Below are 24,472 nucleotides of genomic sequence, written 5' to 3' on the forward strand. Positions count from 1 at the left end.
TTAAGTAGTTCTAAGTTCTAGGGGACTAATGACCACAGCAGTTGAGTCCCATAGTGCTCAGAGCCATTTGAACCATTTTTTTTGTTCATCAGGGATTTTCCCAGGTACTGGTTTGCTATTGTGGGCCAAATATGGTTGCCCCGAATTCCGTTTGTGTTTCTTCGCATTCCTCTTCCATTCACTATACTAAATTTTCCGTTCCCGGCCCCTATTTACATGTTCTCACATGCTCTGACTTAACGTCACACAACGTCCCTGCTCCATGTTTACAACGTTTCTGCATCCGAGCGCCTCTCGACGGATAGGAAACAAACGAAATATGGCGCTTAATGCCCATGTTTGGCAACATAACTTCATACACGCCTTACTCTTGGCACGTACAACGTTTATACGTGACAAACCGGTTTCTTACAAGGGAACCTCCCCATCGCACCCCCCTCAGATTTAATTATAAGTTGGCACAGTGGATAGGCCTTGAAAAACTGAACGCAGATCAGTCGAGAAAACAGGAAGAAGTTGTGTGGAACTGTGAAAAAAATAAGCAAAATATACAAACTGGGTAGTCCATGTGCAAAATATGCAACAACAAGGATAGTATGAGCTCAGGAGCTCCGTGGTCCCGTGGGTAGCGTGAGCAGCTGCGAAACGAGAGATCCTTGGTTCAAGTCTTCCCTCGAGTAAAAAGTTTAATTTTTTATTTTCAGACAATTATTATCTGTCCGTCCGTCCGTCCGATGCGACTGTGATACTGTTGCATTCATTTGTTGCAGTTTATGTGACAAACTTATGTTTTCATCACTTTTTTGTGAGGGATTATCACATCCACAAGAAAACCTAAATCGGGCAAGGTAGAAGAATCTTTTTACCCATTCGCCAAGTGTACAAGTTAGATGGGTCGACAACATATTCCTGTCAAGTGACGCACATGCCGTCACCAGTGTCGTATAGAATATATCAGACGTGTTTTCCTGTGGAGGAATCGGTTGACCTATGACCTTGCACTCAAATGTTTTCGGTTCCCATTGGAGAGGCACGTCCTTTCGTCTACTAATCGCACGGTTTTGCGGTGCGGTCGCAAAACACAGACACTAAACTTATTACAGTGAACAGAGATGTCAATAAACGAACGGACAGATCATAACTTCGAGAAAATAAAGAAAGTAAACTTTTCACTCGAGGGAAGACTTGAACCAAGGACCTCTCGTTGCGCAGCTGCTCACGCTAACCATGGGACCACGGCGCACCTGAGCTCTCGCTACCCTTGATGTTGCATATCTTGCGCATGGACTGCTCAGTTTGCATATTTTGCTTATTTTTTTCATAGTTCCACACAACTTCTTCCTGTTTTCTCGATTGATCTGTGTTCAGTTTTTCAAGGCCTATCCACTGTGCCAACTTATAACTAAATCTGAGGGGGGTGCGATGGGGAGGTTCCCTTGTTAGAAAAGTGAAGTTTAAAAAAGTTTTTGCCGGCAGGTATTCAACTGTCCTCCTCCTAACTAACACACGGCCACCACCGACACCGAGACAGAACCAGCTTTCATCAGAAAACACAACTGACCTCCACCCTGCCCTCCAATGAGCTCTCGCGTCACCACTGAAGTCGCAAATGGTGGTGGTTTTGGGTCAGTGGGATGCACGCTGCAGGGCGTGTGGCTCGGAGCTGTCCCTGAAGTAATCGATTTGTGACAGTTCGTTGCGTCGCTGTGATGCTTAGGGGCTTTCGACAACCTGTGATGGCCCTGGCTCTTCTCTTGCTTCCGGGAGATGGTGTGTCCGCGGCTGTTGAATTGTTGTCCGAGGGCCTATTATGATGACAGAACTGTGGAGTTTGCAGCCTTCGGGCGTGCCGTCATGAGAAGGGTAATTAAAGGTTGGTATCAGGGCTCCGTCTGCGGCCCAGTTCTCTGGGACGTAAATATGGAGCCGCTGCTGACCTTCTTGGAGCAGGAGTCCTGGGTGCTGTCCAACTCGCGTAAGCAACTAGAAGAAAGAGCAACTGTGACAATAACATGTTTGACAAATTGGTGTCAACAGTGTAAATTGGCTGTTGCACCTGCAGAATCAAATTATATTATGCCCACGTCTCTGTGGTAGGAACGGGTACTGGCCCCCTTCAGGTGGCTTCCAAGAGGCGGATATAATCAATCAGTTAAATTGTGAAATGTAAAGTTTTGTATGTGTTTAGCTAATTCACGGTACAGAATCAATTGTAATTAGTTAGAATGGATTAGTCAGTAGTCGGGATGTTCTTAAATACTAGAAAACAGGCCAATTTGTAAACGAGATGTAAAAAAAAAGAAAACTCACTGTGGTGCCAACTGCTGTTCAAATTGTTGCTGCAGCTGCAGTGCGATGCACCAGTGCTGAACACGTTGGTCTGCCCTCTCAGCAGTGGCATGTGGCCAAGCAGAGCCCTGTCTTCTTGCGACCTTACATTCTCGTGACCACGGCTGCCAGCAGTCATGCACACTGGCTACATTCCTGTCAAGTCTTACTGTAGTGTCGCAGAAGGAACATCCAGCTTCTCGTAGCCCTAAAATACGACCTCGTTCACTTAGTGAGGTGCTGATAACGGCGTCTTTGTCGCCTCAAAGGCATTCTTGACTAACGTCAACTCACCACGCCCAATCTCAAAGGTAACTAACGCTCCCGACTGTTAACCGTGTATATAAGGCAAACTTGGGTTGCATCCTCATAGTGGCGCTAATTGCGCCACTCTTACGAGACGCCACACAACTTCTTGGGGTTGCGATTTTTTCCGTCAGTGTGTTTTTTTTAAGATATATTGAATATAACAACCATAGTCCCAAACTAAATATACTCTCAAGTAAAATTGTACCTGTATTTGACAGAAAAATGAAGGGGGGGGGCTATGTACTGACTTGGCAGAAAATCCTAAGAAATTTTGGTCTTATGTCAAAGCGGTAGGTGGATCAAAACAAAATGTCCAGACACTCCGTGACCAAAATGGTACTGAAACAGAGGATGACAGACTAAAGGCCGAAATACTAAATGTCTTTTTCCAAAGCTGTTTTACAGAGGAAGACTGCACTATAGTTCCTTCTCTAGATTGTGGCACAGATGACAAAATGGTAGATATCGAAAGAGGGATAGAGAAACAATTAAAATCGCTCAAAAGAGGAAAGGCCGCTGGACCCGATGGGATACCAGTTCGATTTTACACAGAGTACGCGAAGGAACTTGCCCCCCTTCTTGCAGCGGTGTACCGAAGGTCTCTAGAAGAGCGTAGCGTTCCAAAGGATTGGAAAAGGGCACAGGTCGTCCCCGTTTTCAAGAAGGGACGTCGAACAGATGTGCAGAACTATAGACCCATATCTCTAACGTCTACCAGTAGTAGAATTTTGGAACACGTATTATGTTCGAGTATAATGACTTTCCTGGAGACTAGAAATCTACTCTGTAGGAATCAGGATGGGTTTCGAAAAAGACGGTCGTGTGAAACCCAGCTCGCGCTATTCGTCCACGAGACTCAGAGGGCCATAGACACGGGTTCACAGGTAGATGCCGTGTTTCTTGACTTCCGCAAGGCGTTCGATACAGTTCCCCACAGTCGTTTAATGAACAAAGTAAGATCATATGGACTATCAGACCAATTGCGTGATTGGATTGAAGAGTTTCTAGATAACAGAACGCAGCATGTCATTCTCATTGGAGAGAAGTCTTCCGAAGTAAGAGTGATTTCAGGTGTGCCGCAGGGGAGTGTCGTAGGACCGTTGCTATTCACAATATACATAAATGACCTTGTGGATGACATCGGAAGTTCACTGAGGCTTTGCTGTGGTATATCGAGAGGTTGTAACAATGGAAAATTGTACTGAAATGCAGGAGGATCTGCACCGAATTGACGCATGGTGCAGGGAATGGCAATTGAATCTCAATGTAGACAAGTGTAATGTGCTACGAATACATAGAAAGAAAGATCCCTTATCATTTAGCTACAGTATAGCAGGTCAGCAACTGGAAGCAGTTAATTCCATAAATTATCTGGGAGTACGCATTAGGAGTGATTTAAAATGGAATGATCATATAAAGTTGATCGTCGGTAAAGCAGATGCCAGACTGAGATTCATTGGAAGAATCCTAAGGAAATGCAATCCGAAAACAAAGGAAGTAGGTTACAGTACGCTTGTTCGCCCACTGCTTGAATACTGCTCAGCAGTGTGGGATCCGTACCAGATAGAGTTGATAGAAGAGATAGAGAAGATCCAACGGAGAGCAGCGCGCTTTGTTACAGGATCATTTAGTAATCGCGAAAGCGTTACGGAGATGATAGATAAACTCCATTGGAAGACTCTGCAGGAGAGACGCTCAGTAGCTCGGTACGGGCTTTTGTTGAAGTTTCGAGAACATACCTTCACCGAGGAGTCAAGCAGTATATTGCTCCCTCCTACGTATATCACGCGAAGAGGCCATGAGGATAAAATCAGAGAGATTAGAGCCCACACAGAGGCATACCGACAATCCTTCTTTCCACGAACAGTACGAGACTCGAATAGAAGGGAGAGCCGATAGAGGTACTCAAGGTACCCTCCGCCACACACCGTCAGGTGGCTTGCGGAGTATGGATGTAGATGTAGATGTCGCCTCAAAGGTATTCTTGACTAACGTTAACTCACCACGCCCAATCTCAAAGGTAACTAACGCTCCCGACTGTTAAACGTGTATTTAAAGCAAACTTGGTTTGCATCCTCGTAGTGGCGCTAATCGCGCCACTCTTACGAGACGCCACACAACTTCTTGGGGTTGCGATTTTTTACGTCAGTGTGTGTTTTTTTTTAAGATATATTGAATATAACAACCATAGTCGCAAAACTAAATATACTGTCAAGTAAAATTGTACCTGTATTTGACAGAAGAATGAAGGGGGGCTATTGATTGTGAAACATCAATGAAATACTTATGGGTTAAAAACAAGAAGAAAATTGTGCTTGTTCAAGGTAGAATCCGTGTGGGGCAGTCATGTAAGCTTACATCTCAACATGAATGCAAATACTGTTAACGGCGATTTTGTGAAAGTTGGCCGTCTAGTTCTATCAATTGCAGACGACTGGCACTAATAAACGCTACCAGTTCGTGCGTCACCCGGTTCACAGGAAGTGCAGCTTAACGCGTGTGACGCAGAGCGCGAGGGCAGAGCCGACAGCCGCTCAGGGGGAACTGCAGCTTTATGTCCAAAGATGATCATCACCTGGTCGCCACTCCTGCGCATCTTAAATTTTTTACTTGGTTTTAGGTAGTATCCACCATTTCACCTGCTTCCTATTGCTTATATCTCAACATATGATCAACTTTTTCAAATTTACATGTTGCATGAAGGTATACACTAGGTTACACATAAAGGTACAAACATTCAACACAGACTGAAATTAAATATTAGTGCCTGAGACTTTCAAGTACCTTCCTATCATGTCGCAGATCCTTATACCGTCATACTTAAGAGGACTGTAATGGATGTACGTTTCATACTTAGGTAATGGTTGTCCGAAAATGATGCAGGGTAGTGACCCAAAGGTTGTGTGGAGCTGCTCCTCGCATGCCTCATACTGACGGTGATTCTTCTGTGCTTGGAGACTGTCCCCCATGTCGAATTGCGGAAGCGGTAGTCACAACAATACGTAGCAACGTGCCACACGGCAGTCGACTCCCTGCAGCTGCTTCGGCAGCACTTTTCTTGCACCTTAAGTTCCTTGGCACCGTCTTTCGCGTATGACTGACTCATTTTTTTTAAAAAATCTGAATATGCAGGTGCTGACCCTTAAGAAAAATGAATGTAACGCACGCAGATAGACGAAATAATCCGACAACATTTCATTACACGATACGCGACCAACAATAGGAATTACTCACAACCTTCAAGTATCCACGAGTTTCTGTTCCCAATGATTTAAGGTGGAACAACGACAGTAATTCACTTGTGGGGAAGACAAATATTGGGTGCGGATTTATCGAGAGAATCCTAAGGAAGTAAACTTCAGACACGAAAGAGGTCACTTACTAAACCCTCATTCGACTAATTCTTGAGTATTCCTCGTTGGTCACGCACCATTACCAAGCTGGATTAACGGAAGAGATAGAAAAAGATTCAAAGAAGAGCAGCACCATTGTTTATGGACTTATTTAGTAGTATATCGCAGAAATGATCGTAGACGTTCCACAAAAAACTCACAGAATTCCGAGTACCCCATTCCAAAGTGACTGAAGAAACATTACGTCCGCTAATACACTCTTGCTCATAAATTAAGAATATTTGCAGAATGTGGTGGCACACAACGTCGCACTACACAAAACTGGCGCTAATAGCATAGGCACATAGGGAACACACATGACACAGATCTGTAAGTCAACGGTATTAGTGATAAGTTGCGAAAACCGTCCCCAAACACATGTACTGCAAAACGCCACTGTTTCCTGTGCATGTACCCATGAGATATGATCAACAGACACGCGTGCACAGGCCGAACAACGGGTTGGCATACTCCGGATCAGGTGGTCGAGCAGCTGCTGGGGTATAGCCTTCAATTCTTGCACCAGTGCCTGTCGGAGCTCCTGAAGTGTCGTAAAGATTTGAAGGCGTGCAGCGATACGTCGACCGAGAGCATCCCAGACGTGCTCGATGGCGTTTAGGTCTGGAGAACAGGCAGGTCACTCCATTCGCCTGATATCTCCTGTTTCAAGGTACTCCTCCACGATGGCAGCTCGGTGGGGCCGTGTGTTATGATCCATCAGGAGGAAGGTGGGACCCACTGCACCCCAGAAAAGGCGGACATACTGGTGCAAAATGACGTCACGATACACCTAACCTTTTAAAGTTCCTCTGTCAAAGACATGAAAGGGTGTACGTGCACCAATAATAATCCCACCACACACCATCAAACCACGACCTCCATACAGGGATTCCCGGCGGGGTCAGGGACTTTCTCTGCCTCGTGATGACTGGGTGTTGTGTGCTGTCCTTAGGTTAGTTAGGTTTTAGTAGTTCTACGTTCTACGGGACTGATGACCATAGACGTTAAGTCCCATAGTGCTCAGAGCCATTTGAAGCATTTGAACCTCCATACAGGTCCCTTTCAAGGATATTAAGGGGTTGGTATCTGATTCCTGGTTCACACCAATTGAAAACCCGGCGAAAATCACTGTTCAGACTATACATGGACTCGTCCGTGAACATAACCTGGGACTACTGTTCGAATGACCATGTACTGTGTTCTTGACACCAGGCTTTACGGGCTCTCCTGTGATCAGGGGTCAGTGGAATGCACCTTGCAGGTCTCCGGGCGAATAAACCATGTCTGTACGGTCGTCTGCAGACTGGTTGTCTGTAGACAACTGTTCCAGTGGCTGTGGTAAGGTCCCGAGTAAGGCTACCTGCAGTACTCCGTGGCCGTCTGCGGGCACTGATGGTGAGACATTGGTCTTCTTGTGGTGTTGTACACTGTGGACGTACCATACTGTAGCGCCTGGACACGTTTCCTGTCTGCTGGAATTGTTGCCATAATCCTGAGATGACACTTTGTGGCACACAGAGGGCCTGTGCTACGACCTGCTGTGTTTGACCAGCCTCTAGTCGCTCTAGTATTCTACCCCTCGTAACGTCATCAGTATGTGTTCTTTGAGCCATTTTCAACACACAGTCACCATTAGCACACCTGAAAACGTCTGCACACTTACTCGCTACACCGTACTCTGACATGCACCAACACACCTCTGCATATGTGGACTGCTGCCAGTGCCACCGTGCGACAATCGCAGGTCAAATGCACTGCATGGTCATACCCCGAGGTGATTTAAACCCGCAAACCGCCCACCAAACCGGTTTATCACCATTTATCAGCATTATCCTTAATTTATGAGCATGAGTGTATATACACTATCTGATCAAAATCATTCCGAACACATATTAGTGGGTTTTAATATGGATTATGTCCACCATCCGCTTTATGACAGTTTGAAGTCTGCTGGAGATAATTTCAGTGAGGTGTCTGAATGTCTCTAGAGGAATGGAAGCCCATTCTTCCTCAACAGCCAAAACCAGAGAAGGTGGTGATGTTGGACGCTGGGGTCTGAAACGAAGTCGAGGTTCTAACTCATCCTAAAGGTGTTTCGTTGGCTTCATGTTGGGACTCAGGACAGGCCAGTCCATTCCTGGAGTGTTATTGTCCACGGACCACTGCCTCACAGTCGTTGCTTTATGTCAGGGTACATTGTCGTGTTGATACAAATAGTCGTCGTCTCCGAAATGTTCCTCCACTGTACGCAGTATACAGCGCTGTAAAAAGTGTTCGTATCCTTCCGCATTTGGCGTTTTCTTAAGTGCAATAAGAGGACCAGAACTTAATCACGAAAAAGACCCCCTTCCCATAACACCACCTCATCCGTACTTCACTGTATGCTGTACACATGATGGCAAGTAACGTCATGATTATAGCATGCAGAGAGGCATCAAAATCTACCCACGCTCCGCACACAAAGGGTCAGAAAGAAACCTTTAAGACGTAGTTTTTCAAGAAGTTCCCTCTGTCATGCATTTTCCAGTGTTTTGCAGGGCATAAATGTAATGTAATTGCCCCCACATTCTGGCATTCCAAGGAGTTTGAAAATAACTTGTCAGTGAAAAGCGGTTTTGGTACTAAAAACTTTTTTGTTCACTCTGTATTTAAATGTTTCGTTTAGTCCATAGTTGACAGTCCCGCTGCTAGTATTTCCACGAACAATGTCATCTCTGTAATCACAAAAAAGGAGTACTAAAATAAAGTTAAATAAAAATATTTACGTAGAGGCAGCTGATATCCACGTAACTATTCAATCACTGTTTACTACTCTGTTACGAAAATTCAACGCTCAAAAGATAGTTTGTACTTGCTATGAAGAAATAACTGTACCAGATACCTTGTCTAAACGAGTGTCTATTTGCTTAAGGGGAAGCATGCACGAGCTATTTCGCTCGTGCCGGAATGCAAATTTTCAAGGTATTTAGGTATCATTTCTGAACAAATAATGAAAGGCAGAAGTCTGTAACCTGGAAACGAGATTTTGAGTAATTATTGCTTTAGTCTAGCGCAGATTCAGGCCCATTAAATTTGTACTGCTATTTGACGTTTGTTTAAAAATTGGGTTACATTTTTAAAAAATTAATACTCTTTTTGAGCCTGAATCAAAAGAAGCACACTTACAAAGCCAAATGTGTGCTTGTTTGTTCATTTGTTGTCTTGGAACAACTGCAGAAAATTTCAAGTTTCTGTGACACCCAGTTCTGGAAATAATGGTATTTACAAAACAAAAACAAAATGGTTTTGAGAAATCTTGGTTTGGAGTTTTATTTGTGTATTATTTACAATTTTTATAAGAGTTTTTACAATTAACCTTACTCAGCATCATTCGAATCGTATGAATCTTCTATTCTTTTGTTCTTGGCTCTCCTTTTTTTCACCTCTTTTGCGCAATCGGTTGCAGCAACGTCTGCTTTACGAATTCTTGAAAAATCAATATTTAGTAACGCGCGTCTTGTATTGGCACCTACATTAACTCCTAGTCGCTCCTGTATTTCTATTTTTCTTGATATTTCATCATTAAAACCTCAAAGAGCATCTAATACAACAAATTTTAAAATTTCAGAGCGAACAAACACCGATTTCGGTAGATTTTAAACTTTCATTGCGATTTTGAGTTATACCACGTTAGTACTTCTTGAGTAGATCATTATTAGCAAGATGCCTAAATGTAGGTATTATTGTGTTCATAACTGCAAGTGGTAAAGATTGTTTGTGCTCATGATTTTGACCAGAACATAATGCCCGTTTTGCCGGCCGCGGTGGTCTAGCGGTTCTAGGCGCGCAGTCCGGAACCGCGCGACTGCTACGGTCGCAGGTTCGAATCCTGCCTCGGGCATGGATGTGTGTCATGTCCTTAGGTTGGTTAGGTTTAAGTAGTTCTAAGTTCTAGGGGACTGATGACCACAGATGTTAAGTCCCATAGTGCTCAGAACCATTTGAACCATTTTTTTTAATGCCCGTTTATATTTGCCCCAACTTTCAGGAGTGCTTGGACAATGGCTGTATTGTGGATATCCATCACTTGATACCTTATGGGAAACAATTATCCATAATTACGCATATATCTCTTTTCATACTTTCTAAAATATCAGTTCCTTCTTTTGGCTAGCCTGTAATAAATTTGCAGTTTCTCTATTTCAGAATTTGTGACAGTTCCTTTCCTCCAAGTTCCTTTCCAAATTAACAAAAGAAACATATCTTCATCTAGTATCGACAAACAACATTCAATTTTCACCTGGATTATAAGCTGGGAAACCACTGGAAGATAAATCAAAGATACATACATCACATGGAGACAACACGAAGTCATGAGCCAGAAATCATATACTGAAGTGACAAAAGTTATAGGATGCCTCCCAACATCGTGTCGGACTTCCTTTTGCCCTGCTTGCTACGACTTTACGTGGAAGTCCCCTGCAGAAACAACTGCGAAAGTGCTGCCGGTGCAGGATTTTTTGCCCGAAGTAAGCTATCGATTATGTCCCATAAATGTTAGATGGGATTCATGTCGGGCTATCTGGGTGGCCAAATCATTCGCTCGAATTGTTCAAAATTTTCTTCAACTCGATCGCGAACATCTGTAGTCCGGTGACAATTCCATCGTTGTTTGGGAACGTGAAGTCCACGGACGGCTGAAAATGGCCTCCAAGAAGACGAGCATAACCATTCCGAGTCAATAATCAGTTCAACTGGACCAGAGGACCCAGTCTATTCCATGGAAACACAGTCCACACCAAACCATTCCGAGTCAATAATCGGTTATCAAACGGCTCTGAGCACTATGGGACTTAACATCTGAGGTCATCAGTCCCCTAGAACTTAGAACTACTTAAACCTAACTAACCTAAGGACATCACACACATCCATGCCCGCGGCAGGATTCGAACCTACGACAGTAGCGGTCGCGCGGTTCGAGACTGCAGCGCCTAGAACCGCTCGGCCACATCGGCCGGCAATAATCGGTTAAGTTGGACCAGAGAACCCAGTCCATTCCATGAGAACACCGCCCACACCAGACCATTCCGAGTCAATAATCGGTTCAATTGGACCAGAAGCTCCATTCCGTTCCACGTAAACAAAGCTCACACCATTATGGAGGCACCACCAGCTCGCACAGTGCCTTGTTGACAACCTGGATCCATGGCTTCGTGGAGTTTCCTCCACACTCCAACCCTACCATCAGCTCTTACGAACTGAAATCTGGACTCATCTAACCAGGTCACGGTTTTCCAGTTGTGTAGGGTCCAACCGATATGGTCACGAGGCCATGACAAACGCTGCAGGCGATATGCTAATGGATACATTCGTCGTGTGATCCACTTCGATTTCTGTGGTTATTTCAAGCAGAATTGCCTATCTGTTAGCACTGACAGCTCTATGGAAACGACAGTGCTCTCCATCCTGAAGACATCGGCCACTGCGTTGTCCATGGTGAGACGTAATGCCTGAAATTTGGTATTCGCGGCACACTCTTGACTCTGTTGTTATCGGAATATTGAATTCCCTAACAATATCCGAAATGGAATGTCCCATGCTTCTAGCTGTAACTACCATTCCGCATTCAAAGTCTGCTAATTCCCGTCATGCGGCCATTACCACGTCGGAAAGCTGTCCCCATGACTCACCTGAGTACAAATGACAACTCTGACAGCGCACTGCCCTTTTGTATCTTGCGTACACGATTCTATCGCCATCTGTATGTGTGCAGCCAGCTATCCCATCACTTTTGTTACCTCACTGTACAGTAATGCGAAATTAAGCGTAACATTTGATGCGGAACATATTGTAAAACTATCAGCATAGCGAAGTCCGCCCCGATAGCTGAGTGGTCAGCGTGACGGATTGCTGTCCTACGGGCTCGGGTTCGATTCTCGGCTGGGTCGGGGATTTTCTCCGCTCAGGGACTGGGTGTTGTGTTGTCTTCATCATCATTTCGTCCCCATCCGGCACGCAGGTCGCCCAATGTGGCGTCAAATATAATAAGACCTGCACCAAGGCGGCCGGACCTGCCCTGTAAGGGGCCTCCCGGCCAATGACGCCAAACGCTCAATTCCATTTCAGTATCGCGAAAAATAATCATCAGATTTGCATGAAACTAAGTTTATTTTACAAAGCAAACTACAGGGCATTTAAAGAGACGAAAAAATAAATCTCGATTTTTTTGAGCAGATTCAGTGCCTCTCTTTCCTAGTACCTCCAAAAACAGTGTTATTTCTACAACTACAAACAATGATTATTAAAGTGAAGTTAAGTAAAAGTATTTACGCAGAATCAGCTGATGTCCATGCTGCCATTGATCGCTGTTGACTACAGATTTACGAAAATTTTACGCTCAAATGATAGCTTGTACTTGCCATGAGTTAATAACTGTATCAGATACCTTGTCCAAACGACTGACTACTTTGCTGAATACTCGTCCAGTTTCCGTCAGCTATTTGCGACAGCCCCTGTTTGCTCCGCAGGAGATTCTGATGCTGCAGCAGTGGCGCCGCGATTGGCGGACGATCGCACTAGCCGCGGCGGTCGGCGTCGTGGTGCTGGTCATCATCGTCGTCACATCGTCTCTGCTCAGCGGCGCGCTCGGCGTTCGCGTCAGGGAGGAGGTCGCCACCATGAAGAACATCTTGTCTGGCTACTACAAAGCGAGGAAATTCAATGGATCCTGGATTTCAGGTATAGTCAAAAAATGACCTTCTTTGCAGTTCAACATTTCGTTATACACTGAAGCGCCAAATAAACTGGTATAGGCATGCGTATTCAAATACAGAGATATATCCGCCAGGTAGGCCGAGAGCGCTAATGCGCTGCTTCCTGGACTTGGGTAATGGCGCCGGCCCCGGATCGAATCCGCCCGGCGGATTTACGACGTGGGCCAGTGTGTCGGCCAACCTTGATGTGGTTTTTAGGCGGTTTTCCACATCCCGCTAGATGAATACCGGGCTGGTCCCCGCATCCCGCCTCAATTGCACGCAACACAGACATTTGTAACACTTCCACACTATTTCATGGTTTACGCTAGATGCAGACAGCTGGGGTACACCGATTCCGACCAGGGGGGTATGGGGTGGCGGCAGGAAGGGCATCCAGCCACCCCTTTAAATTAACCTTGCCAAATCCGTTGTAACCACGCCCACCCTGCGACCATTGCAGGACAAAGGCGCAAGTGAAAGAAAGTAAGATTCAAATACAGAGATATGTAAACAGGCAAAATACGGCGCTGCGGTCGGCAACGCGTATACAAGACAACAAGTATCTGTTGCAGTTGTTAGATCGTTTACTGCTGCTACAGTGGCAGGTTATCAAGATTTAAGTGGCGTCGGCGTCGGCGCACGAGCGATGGGAGACAGTATCTACTAGGTAGCAATGAAGTGCGGATTTTCCTGTACAACCATTTCACGATTGTACCGTGAATATCGGGAATCTGGTAAAACATCAGATCTCTGACATCGCTGCGGCCGGAAAAAGATCGCGCAAGAACGGGACCGACGACGACTGAAGAGGATCGTTTAGCGTGACAGAAGTGCAACCCCTCCCCAAATTGCTGCAGATTTCAATCCTGAGCCATCAACAAGTGTCAGTGTGCCAACCATTCAACGAAACATTTTCGATATGTGCTTTCTGGGCCGAAGGCCTATTCGTGAACCTTTGATGACCGCACAACACAAATCTTCATGCCTCGCCTGGGCCTGTCAACACCGACATTGGACTCTTGATGATAGGAAACATGTTGCCTGGACAGACGATTCTCGTTTCAAATTGTATCGAGGAGATGGACGTGTACGGGTATGAAGACAGCCTCATGAATCCACAGACCCTGCAAATCAGCAGCGAACTGTTCAAGCTCGTGGAGGCTCTGTAATTGTTGGGGGCGTGTGCAGTTCGAGTGATGTATCTGATACGTCTAGATACGACTCTGAAAGGTGACACGTACGTAAGCATCCTGTCTGATCACCTGCATCCATTCGTGTCCATTGTGCATTCCGACGGACATGGGCAATTCGAGCAGGACAATGTGACATCCCTAACGTCCAGAATTGCTACAGACTGGCTCCAGAAACACTCTTCTTAGTTTAAACTCTTCCGCTGGCCACCAAACTCCCCAGACATGAACATTATTGAGCATATCTGGGATGCCGTGCGCCGCGCTTGTGGGGCGGCGGATGGAATAATTGTCAGTTGTTCCTATTATTTATTTAATACTGTTGTTTGCCGTTCTCAACACTGGCTCTCTAACTACAATATTGGCAACCAGAAAGTGATTAGCAAAACGTGAAGCCTGTAATTAGAATTCCTAGTGCCCACTTCATCTGAGAAATACATTCATAACTACAGCTTATAGCTCTGAGGAATTAGAGATTGTCTGGGATTCATAATCAAAAACCATTCTCTCTGAAATGTTCATTATATTCTGCAAGTCACAGACCAAAAAGCATCCACACAATCCAACCACCAGAGCAGTTCAGAGTCTAATGCGCTGATGCAACTATAACTGTTCAAATTAAATGTTTAAGTGAATGCTCGCCATAATTTAATGATAATGTTCATCAAACGCCACGCTAATAATGGTAGAATGTCTATCCTGCGGCGGCACGTGAAAATACGACATACGCAAACTAAAGATAAAGTTATCGAATAAATCATTGCTTCCTTTGCTGATGGCCGATGAAGCTTTCAATTGTGCAATCAGCACACAAGTAAGTAATCATAATAACAGTCTGACGTGGCTAAGTCAAATATTTTGGGAGAGAGAATTAATTTAATTACACTACACGCAGTAGATGAGCTCTGAACTTGCTCTTTGGAGATACGCTATAGCTATACTTTTATAGTTATTCTGTTGAAACTTCTCACATTTTTATGAGTATAGCAGATCTCCCTTCTACTTAAATTTAAACATCCTAGCTTTATTTATTCGCCTACTTGATCTATCTTGCTTCCTTAATTTCTAAGATAAAAACCATAAAATCATGAATTTCAACTAAAATTTTAATTTGTGAGATCCAGAATACTGTTTCTACTAAATTATTATGCAAAAGGAATCTAAATATAAATTTTTAAGTTTCTAGCTCTTTTCTGTTGCGCCAATGATTTTTACAGAAAAACATCCAAATTTCGAAAATGGTTAAAGTTATTGAACTGATATCCAACAGCCCGCATCTCGTGGTCGTGCGGTAGCGTTCTCGCTTCCCACGCCCGGGTTCCCGGGTTCGATTCCCGGCGGGGTCAGGGATTTTCTCTGCCTCGTGATGGCTGGGTGTTGTGTGCTGTCCTTAGGTTAGTTATGTTTAAGTAGTTCTAAGTTCTAGGGGACTTATGACCACAGCAGTTGAGTCCCATAGTGCTCAGAGCCATATCCAACACATATTGATTCTGTATTACTCCTGACATGCTAGAAACGTTTCAGGTTATTTACTTGATTTTTAAAGTATTGCGCAACATTAATGACGTCAGAGCTAGTTACAGTGGACTAGGCTGGCACACAATGGAAAGACTGACGTGAATTTTATAAGGCGTGAGTATGCTGCTTCCCTACATCACCCTCTACTTAATTTTTTGAATGTAAATGAAAAAAAATTAATTACAAAAAGGGAAGCAAGAGTACAGCTTAACTCCCTATGAAAAATTAAAATTGAAATGTAAACATATAGAAATATTAAGAGAAAACTTATTACCTACTTCAATTATTTAAATTGCTGGCATGTTCACTGCCTCTTAAGCAACATTATCACTCAAAATTTAAGCAAAATCAATGAAATACTTTGGCATACATATTGCCTTAGACAGACAAAGACATAGAAATATGTAAAATTATGAAAATCTTAAATCCATTAAATTGTCTGTAAATATTTTTACATACACAAATTCAAAGAAAATAACACAGTTATTCATGACACATAAACAGATAATTATATCTTAGCAGTCTTTTCTAAAACTGAAAGAAAATTTCACAAATCATGACAATTTCATTTTTAAACACGTGGTTGTAGCCGCTTTGGCTGGCGTTCTACACTTCCATTCACAAGGGTGAGAAGGGGAAGTTGCTATGGTGTGCGTCCTTCACGTTCACTCTAAATTACATGGGGAAAGTGGAGGGGTCTCTGTGAGTTGTGTCCAAGTCACTCCACGCTTTCACGCAGCTACCAGGCTGCCATTATCTGGTTTGTCCTGTAGAACAAACAAAAAGAGTGCCTCAGACTCTGTTCATTTAAAATCTAAGGGTGGGTCACAATGAAATGGGGATATATATACATTTTATCTTTCAATATGTTGCTGGAACAAAGTTAACAGAACTTTTTCAATTTTACTCTCGCGGTTACTTAACTGTCATAAAATCGGTAAACAAATGGCTCAATACGCCGTTAGTCACGTACTAGAGAAAATTTATGCTCAAGGCATACAATCATGAATCCTATTTAATCTCAATTTATTATTTCTGGGCCGGAACACTAAACCAATGCTGGGTACATTCCTGACAAATCTGTATTTTATTTATTTAACTGACTCATCTTCGATTACCTTATTCTTAGAGATAGTATGAGTAACTTGTGGTAATAGTACAGTTCTGAGTGTTCAAAACACACTACGTTTAGTTGACTACTAAATCCACTTATTGGTCCTCTGCTGCTGTGTCAGTTCCACATCTGCAATTATGTACTTACTTCATCGAATTGTATTTATGCTGAGCTATAAATAATGTATCACGTCTGCCATTATGTTACTCAATTGTGTTGCTAGTGTATGAACTTAAGTAATACTCACTCCGTTAAAATTTAAAGCATAGGATAACACATTTATTTCATATCTATAGTGTATTGCAGCTGATCAGTTTGCTCACGTGGCAGTCCATTTCCACTCGATCGGACGCTGAAACCACAGGTAGTCTCTCTCGACCTACCACTAAAGTGCATTAAGTAATTATGGATGAGCGTAATGCTAAATTCCTTAAACCTATAGGACACCACGAGCTGCTCTGTCTCATCTAACATACGGGTACCTATGGTCGCATTCACGCCTCCAACTCATAACCTAAATACATGTAGGTGTGTCACCGCACACCCAACACCAAACCAATGGCCAGCTCCAACCTTATAAATACTTCAGGGACGTGTCCTTCACGTCTCAACCACAAACACTACTCAATTCTATTACACTGCCATTCCTTGCTACACAAGGTGAGTTCATTCTTACAACTTATCTGCATATTTTTCATAACACTAAGCAATCTCTTTTACTATTAATTAGTTAGCTCTACAGCATACAACGCCTTATGGTCACTGTAGACAATTATCTTGTGACCTAATAGATACTGCTCAAACTTCTGTACCCCAAATACAATTGCCAATGCTTCCAGTTCTGAGATGCCATAATTTCTCTCTGCTGCCTGTAAAGATCGCCTTACGAAAGCTATAGTCTTGTGCACTTCTTGTTCGTTCTCTATTTCTACTTGGAATATCTCCACAGCTATACCATAGCCACTAGCATCAACAGACATACAGAATGGTTTTTCAAAATCAGGATGATGTAAAATAGGACTATTAATTAAAGATTGTTTAAGCGCCTCGAACGCCTGTTGGCATTTTGCTGTCCAAACCCAAGGGGTATTCCTTTTCAGCAGAAGGTGAAGACAGGGCGCATTAAAAGCCTGATCACTAACAAAACGCCTATAGAAGCCGAAAAGACCGAACATCGATCTCAACTGCTTCTTGTTTCTGGGAGCCTCAAATTTTTCAATGACTGATAGCTTGCCTGGGTCAGGCAGAATACCTTTTCCACTTATCATATATCCCAAGAAACCTATTTCCTCTTTAACGCACTCTGTCTTTTCAATCTTTAGTTTCATGCCACCTCTCTCAATAGCCTCTAACACTTCCTCTAATAAAACTATGTGTTCTTCCCAGGTAGGAGTTGCTATTAACAGATCATCTACGTAGACTGTTATTTTATTACTTAAGGCTGGTCCTAAAATATGGCACATCACACGTACGAAGGCACAAACAGAGATATTAAGTCCGAAAGGTACCACACGGTATTGGTAACAAACTCCTTCGTACAAGAAAGCTGTGTACTTCCTTGAACTTTTCGCCAGTGGCAAATTCCAATATCCACACGTGATGTCCATAGAGGTTAAGAATTTTACTCCCCGGAATTTTTCAATAACTCGTCCATGTTCTGCGGTCTATCACTTTCCCTAACCACTATTTCATTCAACCAAAGAGCGTCCAAGACCAATCTGACACTCCCGTCTCTTTTTGGTACAACAAGAGGATTATTGTACTCACTGACCGCTTTTTCAATCACACCCCACTCTAGCATTCTCTGTATCTCCTTTCGAAACGCCTCCTTCGTAGCTACATGTATTTGGTATGGCTTCCTGAAAAACACTTGGCCAGGTTTCACCTTTAATTGACATTCATAACTTTTTTACCACGCCAGGTCGATTTGAAAATACCTTATGATGCCTTTTTAAAACCTGTCTCAGTTCTTCCTTCTATTAGCTGAAATTTTATCGATTTCCTGCAATTTACCTTCTATTTTGTCCAAAATAATTGCTTCTTCTTCTTCTGTGTTTAGCTTACTTTTACTAAGATTAACACTTTCGTCCCAGTATCTCCTATTTTTCAGAACTCGTATAGGCAGCTCCCAAGTTTCATCATTAGTTACTACATGTTTATCAGTAAAAGGTACCGTAATTACTCCGGTTATCGGCAAGACCATTTTTAACTGGCTTCTTTCAAAGTCAACAACACTCTGATATTTTGACAAGAAATCTATGCCAATTATAACCTCAATACTGAGATTATTTACAATTAAGCATGGATGATCAATTAAATTACCATTAATGTTAAAAGGCAGAAAAACTTCTTGTTTTACCGTTTTTGACACCTTGCCAGTAGCACCAATTATTCTTAGTCCTGATACCCTCTTTACTGTAAGCTTGTCTTTACCAGGTAATTCATCAAAGAAGGACTGAGATATCGCACTCACCTCACTTCCACTGTCTAAGAGACAACGTACATTGATACCCAACATATTCACTATTATTATAGGGTGGCTTATTCTAGGTTGTACAGGTGGTTCCTCAAACTCATCCAATAGTTCCTTTTGGATTTGTCTCCAACTAAAGTGACCGACATCTGTCTTCATTATATTTAGGTCAAAGTGTGTAGGGGTTTCAGCTGCCTTTTCCAGTCGGTCTATTAATTTCAAATCGAAACACCGCACGACTTCATTACATTCAGTTTGCCGAACATGACCCAAATTACTGTAGTCTGAGCGATTCTTCGCCTCCAGACCGGGCATAACACCAGTTACAGCTAAACCACTTTTACTATTATCGTCGGGTTCCTTCTCCAGTGACAACTGGTCACAGCTACTGGGTTCATCGACCCCCAACAGGCTATCCTCTACATTCTCAATTACCTCCTGTCCTAAATCTATTAGTACAGTATCAACATCATGCACAGGCACTTTAGATAAGAGCACATCATCCTCATCGTAAATATAAGCATGAATTTCTTCTGCTTCTTCACCTGACAATTCAGTATTTTGTAGCTCTTCCCTACTGTTACACTGCTGCGCCTTCTGTTTCTCTTCCCACTTAGAAAGCGTCTCTAACACGGTATCTATCAAATACTGTGAGTGGTTTAATATTTCTGCAGTATCATTGGATGCTACCGACCCATCATCTGAATCCTCAGTTTGAGTATTCTGATCTGTCATACCAATTACTGTAATTACTGGCTTAGGAAGAGCAACCGCCTGGTGAGCGCCAGTGTCCTCATAGACGGGAACTAGTTTGCCAGCCTCTGCCTACTACTGTTACCTTTATTTGCGTTATAGTTAACTGGCACAGCATTGCTTTCAACACTGTTGTTTACTTGCACATTTTTGTTAGGAACAAAATTACTATCATTTGGATGCCATTGTTGGTTCTGATAATTATTTCTCCAATTCCTACCTCTCTTAGGATGGCGACCATCTACTGTTTTGATGTTTACATTGCCATTCTGCTCGTTCTTAAAATTACTACTAGTGTTATTACCATTTCTGTTATTACGTGCTTGCTCCTCATTGGCAGCAACACGCTCTACACGTTCCAAATACTCAATGAAACGATCAAGATTGTCTCTAGGGGCGGATATAATTCTAGTTTGCCAATACCATGGCAGTTTGGCTTCAAGACCTAGTATTATCATTTCAGGTTTCAGCTTTTCGTCCAAATGTGACAAACGTGAGATCCATGACCTGGCAAACTCTTTAATAGATTCCTTGCCTGCATTGAAGCGTTTTCCACTCCAAAATTCTCTCAACACTTCATTTTGCTTATTACTAGACCAATACTCATTAATGAAAGCTGTTTTAAATTCCGCTAATGTTTTACACTTCAACATAACATCAGCTGACCAACGCATGGCGTCACCTGCTAAATGGCTTCTAATAAATGAGATTTTCTCTCGTTCAGACCAAGTTGGTGGAATCACATCTTCAAAATCGTTCCAGAAATCTAGCGGGTGGATATTTTTATCTGGGTCGAACCGCAAGAACTGCCGATATCCGATAAATGCGGCGTTTGCAGCTACAACTTGTTGTATACTACCATTACCAGAAATTACTGAAGCTACTTTACTCTCAATGTTAGCAATGTTAGTACTAATATTTTCTACTCTCATTTCAACATTATCTACTCTTTGCACAATATGAGTAGTATCAGTTTTGATTGCATCTACTTCTGCTTGACATATATTTACTTTTATATTAACATCTTTAAACCTATCTGAGCACAGTTCAGATTCCGCCTCGATCTTTTCTGTTAATTTGTGCTCCAGCTTCGCATCTTCCATATGGAAGTCTTTGCGAACCTCAGCAACTTCGGATTTTACTGTTTTATACATTTCAGAAAATTGTTGAGCAACCTTTTTCTTAATATCCTCATGATTGTAATCAATTTTATAATTCAAACTGTCCAGATCCTCTTTCAACTTATTGCAACCAGCCTTGAAGGTATTGTCCATTACCTCCAATCGTTTATTAAAATTAGTTTGGCTGGCCACAATCTCATACTTTAATTCAGCATTACTGCTTTTGACCTCAGTTATTTCAGACTTTAATTCAGCTGTCATTTTAGCATTACTGGTAGCTATTGCTTGTAATATAACATTTAAATCAATAGCCCCAGTATCTTTGGGTTGCTCACTAGCTGGTTTTTTATCACACTCAGGTGAAGAAAACTAGCTCCAATACCAGAATCATCAAAACGAAATGAAACATCTGATTGATCAGTCATATCTAACTTATCCTTTTTAAACTCTAGCGGGTGGATATTTTTATCTGGGTCGAACCGCAAGAACTGCCGACATCTTTTTAACTCATCAGATAAACTATCATCCAATAAATTAACAATTTCTGATTTCTGCTTTACTACAGGGGTCTCTATTATTGAATCATTGCCCCTTTTCACACTACTGTCAGGAGACACTACTTCATATTTCACTTTAACATTACTATTTTCATGCATATTTACACTTGAACCGTTGTCTGGATTTACAGTTCCCTCAACAGACATAGGTTCTGATTTAAGTTTAACCTCAGTTTCTTCTGGCGGTTCCATCGCCGACAGTCTTTTAGTGCAGGTTAGTAAAAATTTTAACAGCTTTTCACTTAACTTAGTTCCTTCTGCACGACGTATGGCATTGCCTGCGCGGCGTACCAGGATTACTGATGCAACGCGGCGCGTTGAACTGCAGATGGCACTTCGATGGCTGCTGTGTGTTTGCGTGGCCCGCAACTGCAGGCGCGGCTCCAGTTGATCCGGCGGACGACTGCAGTGAGGCGAAACTGGCTTCTCGCGATGCCGGCAGCGCCGCTAGACTCAGTGCCAGCTCCGTCAATCCAGATACGTTGTTAATCCAATTGCGTCGTCCACATGCACACGTAACACTATCACTGTTCTATTACTCAGTTGCGTGTCGCATTTCACTCCCGAATCCGAATATTTAACAATCACTTTCATTTTTACTCAGTTTCTTTCCCGGCCGATGCACCATATGTGGGGCAGCGGGTGGAATAATTGTTAATTGTTCCTATTATTTATTTAATACTGTTGTTTGCCGTTCTCAAAACTGGCTCTCTAACTACAATATTGGCAACCAGAAAGTGATTAGCAAAACGTGAAGCCTGTAATTAGAATTCCTAGTGCCCACTTCATCTGAGAAAAACATTTATAACTACAGCTTATAGCTCTGTGGAATTAGGAAACTGTCTGGGATTAGTAATCAAAAACCATTCTCTCTAAAATGTTCACTATATTCTGAAAGCAACAGACCAAAAAAGAATCCACACAATCCAACTACCCGAGCAGTTCAGAGTGTAATGTGCTGATGCAACTATAACTGTTCAAATTAAATGTTTAAGTGAATGCTCGCCATAATTTGATGATAATGTTCATCAAACGCCACGCTAATAATGGTAGAATGTCTGTCCTGCAGCGGCACGTGAAAATACGACACACGCAAACTAAAGATAGATCATTAACGTCATCCCAAAGTTCACTCGAAAACGATTTCATGGTTACGCGTATCCTGAGTAACTTATTACTGCATCCGAGGCTGTTTATATCATCGATACCGACGCGACGCGACTCCCGGCACAGGTGGTGCGCTAATCAGCGTCTGGAGAGAACTGGGGCCTTCCTTCTCTCTCACGCAGCGTTCTTACATATAAAGCCGCGGTGCGAATGTCTAAGGGAACGCCTGATCAAATCTGCTCTCCCGACTAGCCGCTGGGCTATAGTTGAATTCTTTTATCTTGGCGGCTCGCGCATGCCCGCCCAGACGCGGGAGATTGCTGCGTTGCCAGTTGCACACGACGCACGCGCCAAGAGAAACAGCGCCATAGTACAGTATAGTTCGCAAGCTTACGTTTAGGGAGGAGCGCGCGGTTTATGAAATAAAGCCACCACGGCCGCATTAACCCTTTCGCTGCTACAGAGACGTGCTCCCCGCATTCCGCGCTGTGCGCGATTTTGTCACTGCACTGATCGCCTGTGCTGACACATGGTGTTTCCAACTGCTTTGACACACTTATCATTCGATTCCACAACAACTATTTGGCCCAAAAATTAGATTTTTACACATCTTCTTGACTGATACCTTCCCCCCACTTCCTTTGACTGACTGAAGTGCTTTAAAATAAAGCCAAACGCGCCCGGTGTAAATAAAACTTTTATTACAGTCGCGAACGATGGAATATTTCTCAATATTACATACGACACCTATGTGGTACTTAAATTAAATGAGATATTGTTATACAGTAAATTTTATATGAAATTTAGGTACCTTGTCCACATTTCATTCTCAGCATTGTGGCAACTAAAATCGACCATATGGAAAGTATACGCTATGGACTTTTACCTCTGCAAACTCTTCAAAATTTCGTGCAATGGTTCACTATATTTAATGCTGCACAATAACTGGGTTGAACATCGAAACAAAATTAAGTCATTTATGGGGGGAAGGTATCAGTCAAGAAGATGTGTAAAAATCCAATTTTTGGGCCAAATAGTTTTTGTGAAATCGAATGATAAGTGTGTCAAAGCAGTGGAAACACCATGTGTCTGCACAGGCGAGCAGTGCAGTGATGACAAAATCGCGCACAGAGCGGAATGCGGGGAGCACGTGACTGCAGCAGCGAAAGGGTTAATGAAGAGACAAAGCACTAGAAATTTCAAAAAACTGCATTCAAACGAATAAAATTCGTCAAGTAAGACACTTCGATATTGTTTTAAAAGGTTTGAACTCGTTACCTACCGCTTCCTACTTCAACGCCTTAACCATTACGCTAACGCAGCTCGTTCTGCAATATCTCTCCATAAGGACTCTAACACGTCACGCAAAATTCTGACAAACACTGTTGGTATGCCTATGAATTACTCGCACTTCGTCGAAGTACAATAGGAAATAAACAATTACCGCTGTTCTTTACTGCGAAAAAGCAGTTCGTGAAATTGATACAAACACCTTTCCTTGCTATCGCCTGAATTAAGAGTCTTATTGCTTGTTTGGTTTAATTAATTAATAGAAAATGAAGCAATTGGCATAAAGAATGGTTTTTCCAAACTTTCAAAAAACAAAGTCTGCTATCAAGACATTGCTTTTGTTCTATTACTTTATTTATGACTGAACGTTTCTAAAACTGAAGACACTCGTCCGTGCTCTGTACTACAGTCGAGATCTGGCAACGTCGTTCTCTGTTCATTGGCTGACTGTATGTTTTGACGTCAGATGCGCAGAACGAACCTAAACTCGGCCGCCAAGATATATGACGCGCACTTTAGTAATGCACCACTTTAAGTTATCGAATTTATCATTGCTTCCTTTGCTGATGGCCGATGAAGCTTTCAA

General features: G+C 42.8%; 1 protein-coding gene across 1 annotated transcript in view; it reads left to right on the forward strand.

Moving 5' to 3' along the window:
• LOC126263288 (venom dipeptidyl peptidase 4-like) overlaps positions 1-24,472 on the forward strand; it is a 276,946-nt gene that overhangs the window by 114,132 nt on the left and 138,342 nt on the right. The window contains exon 2 of the mRNA XM_049960374.1: positions 12,536-12,746. Within this exon, the coding sequence (XP_049816331.1) occupies positions 12,536-12,746 (211 nt within the window). The remainder of the gene's footprint in view (positions 1-12,535; positions 12,747-24,472) is intronic.

Source organism: Schistocerca nitens, chromosome 6 (assembly GCF_023898315.1).
Source record: "Schistocerca nitens isolate TAMUIC-IGC-003100 chromosome 6, iqSchNite1.1, whole genome shotgun sequence".
NCBI classification, from domain to species: Eukaryota; Metazoa; Arthropoda; class Insecta; order Orthoptera; family Acrididae; genus Schistocerca; species Schistocerca nitens.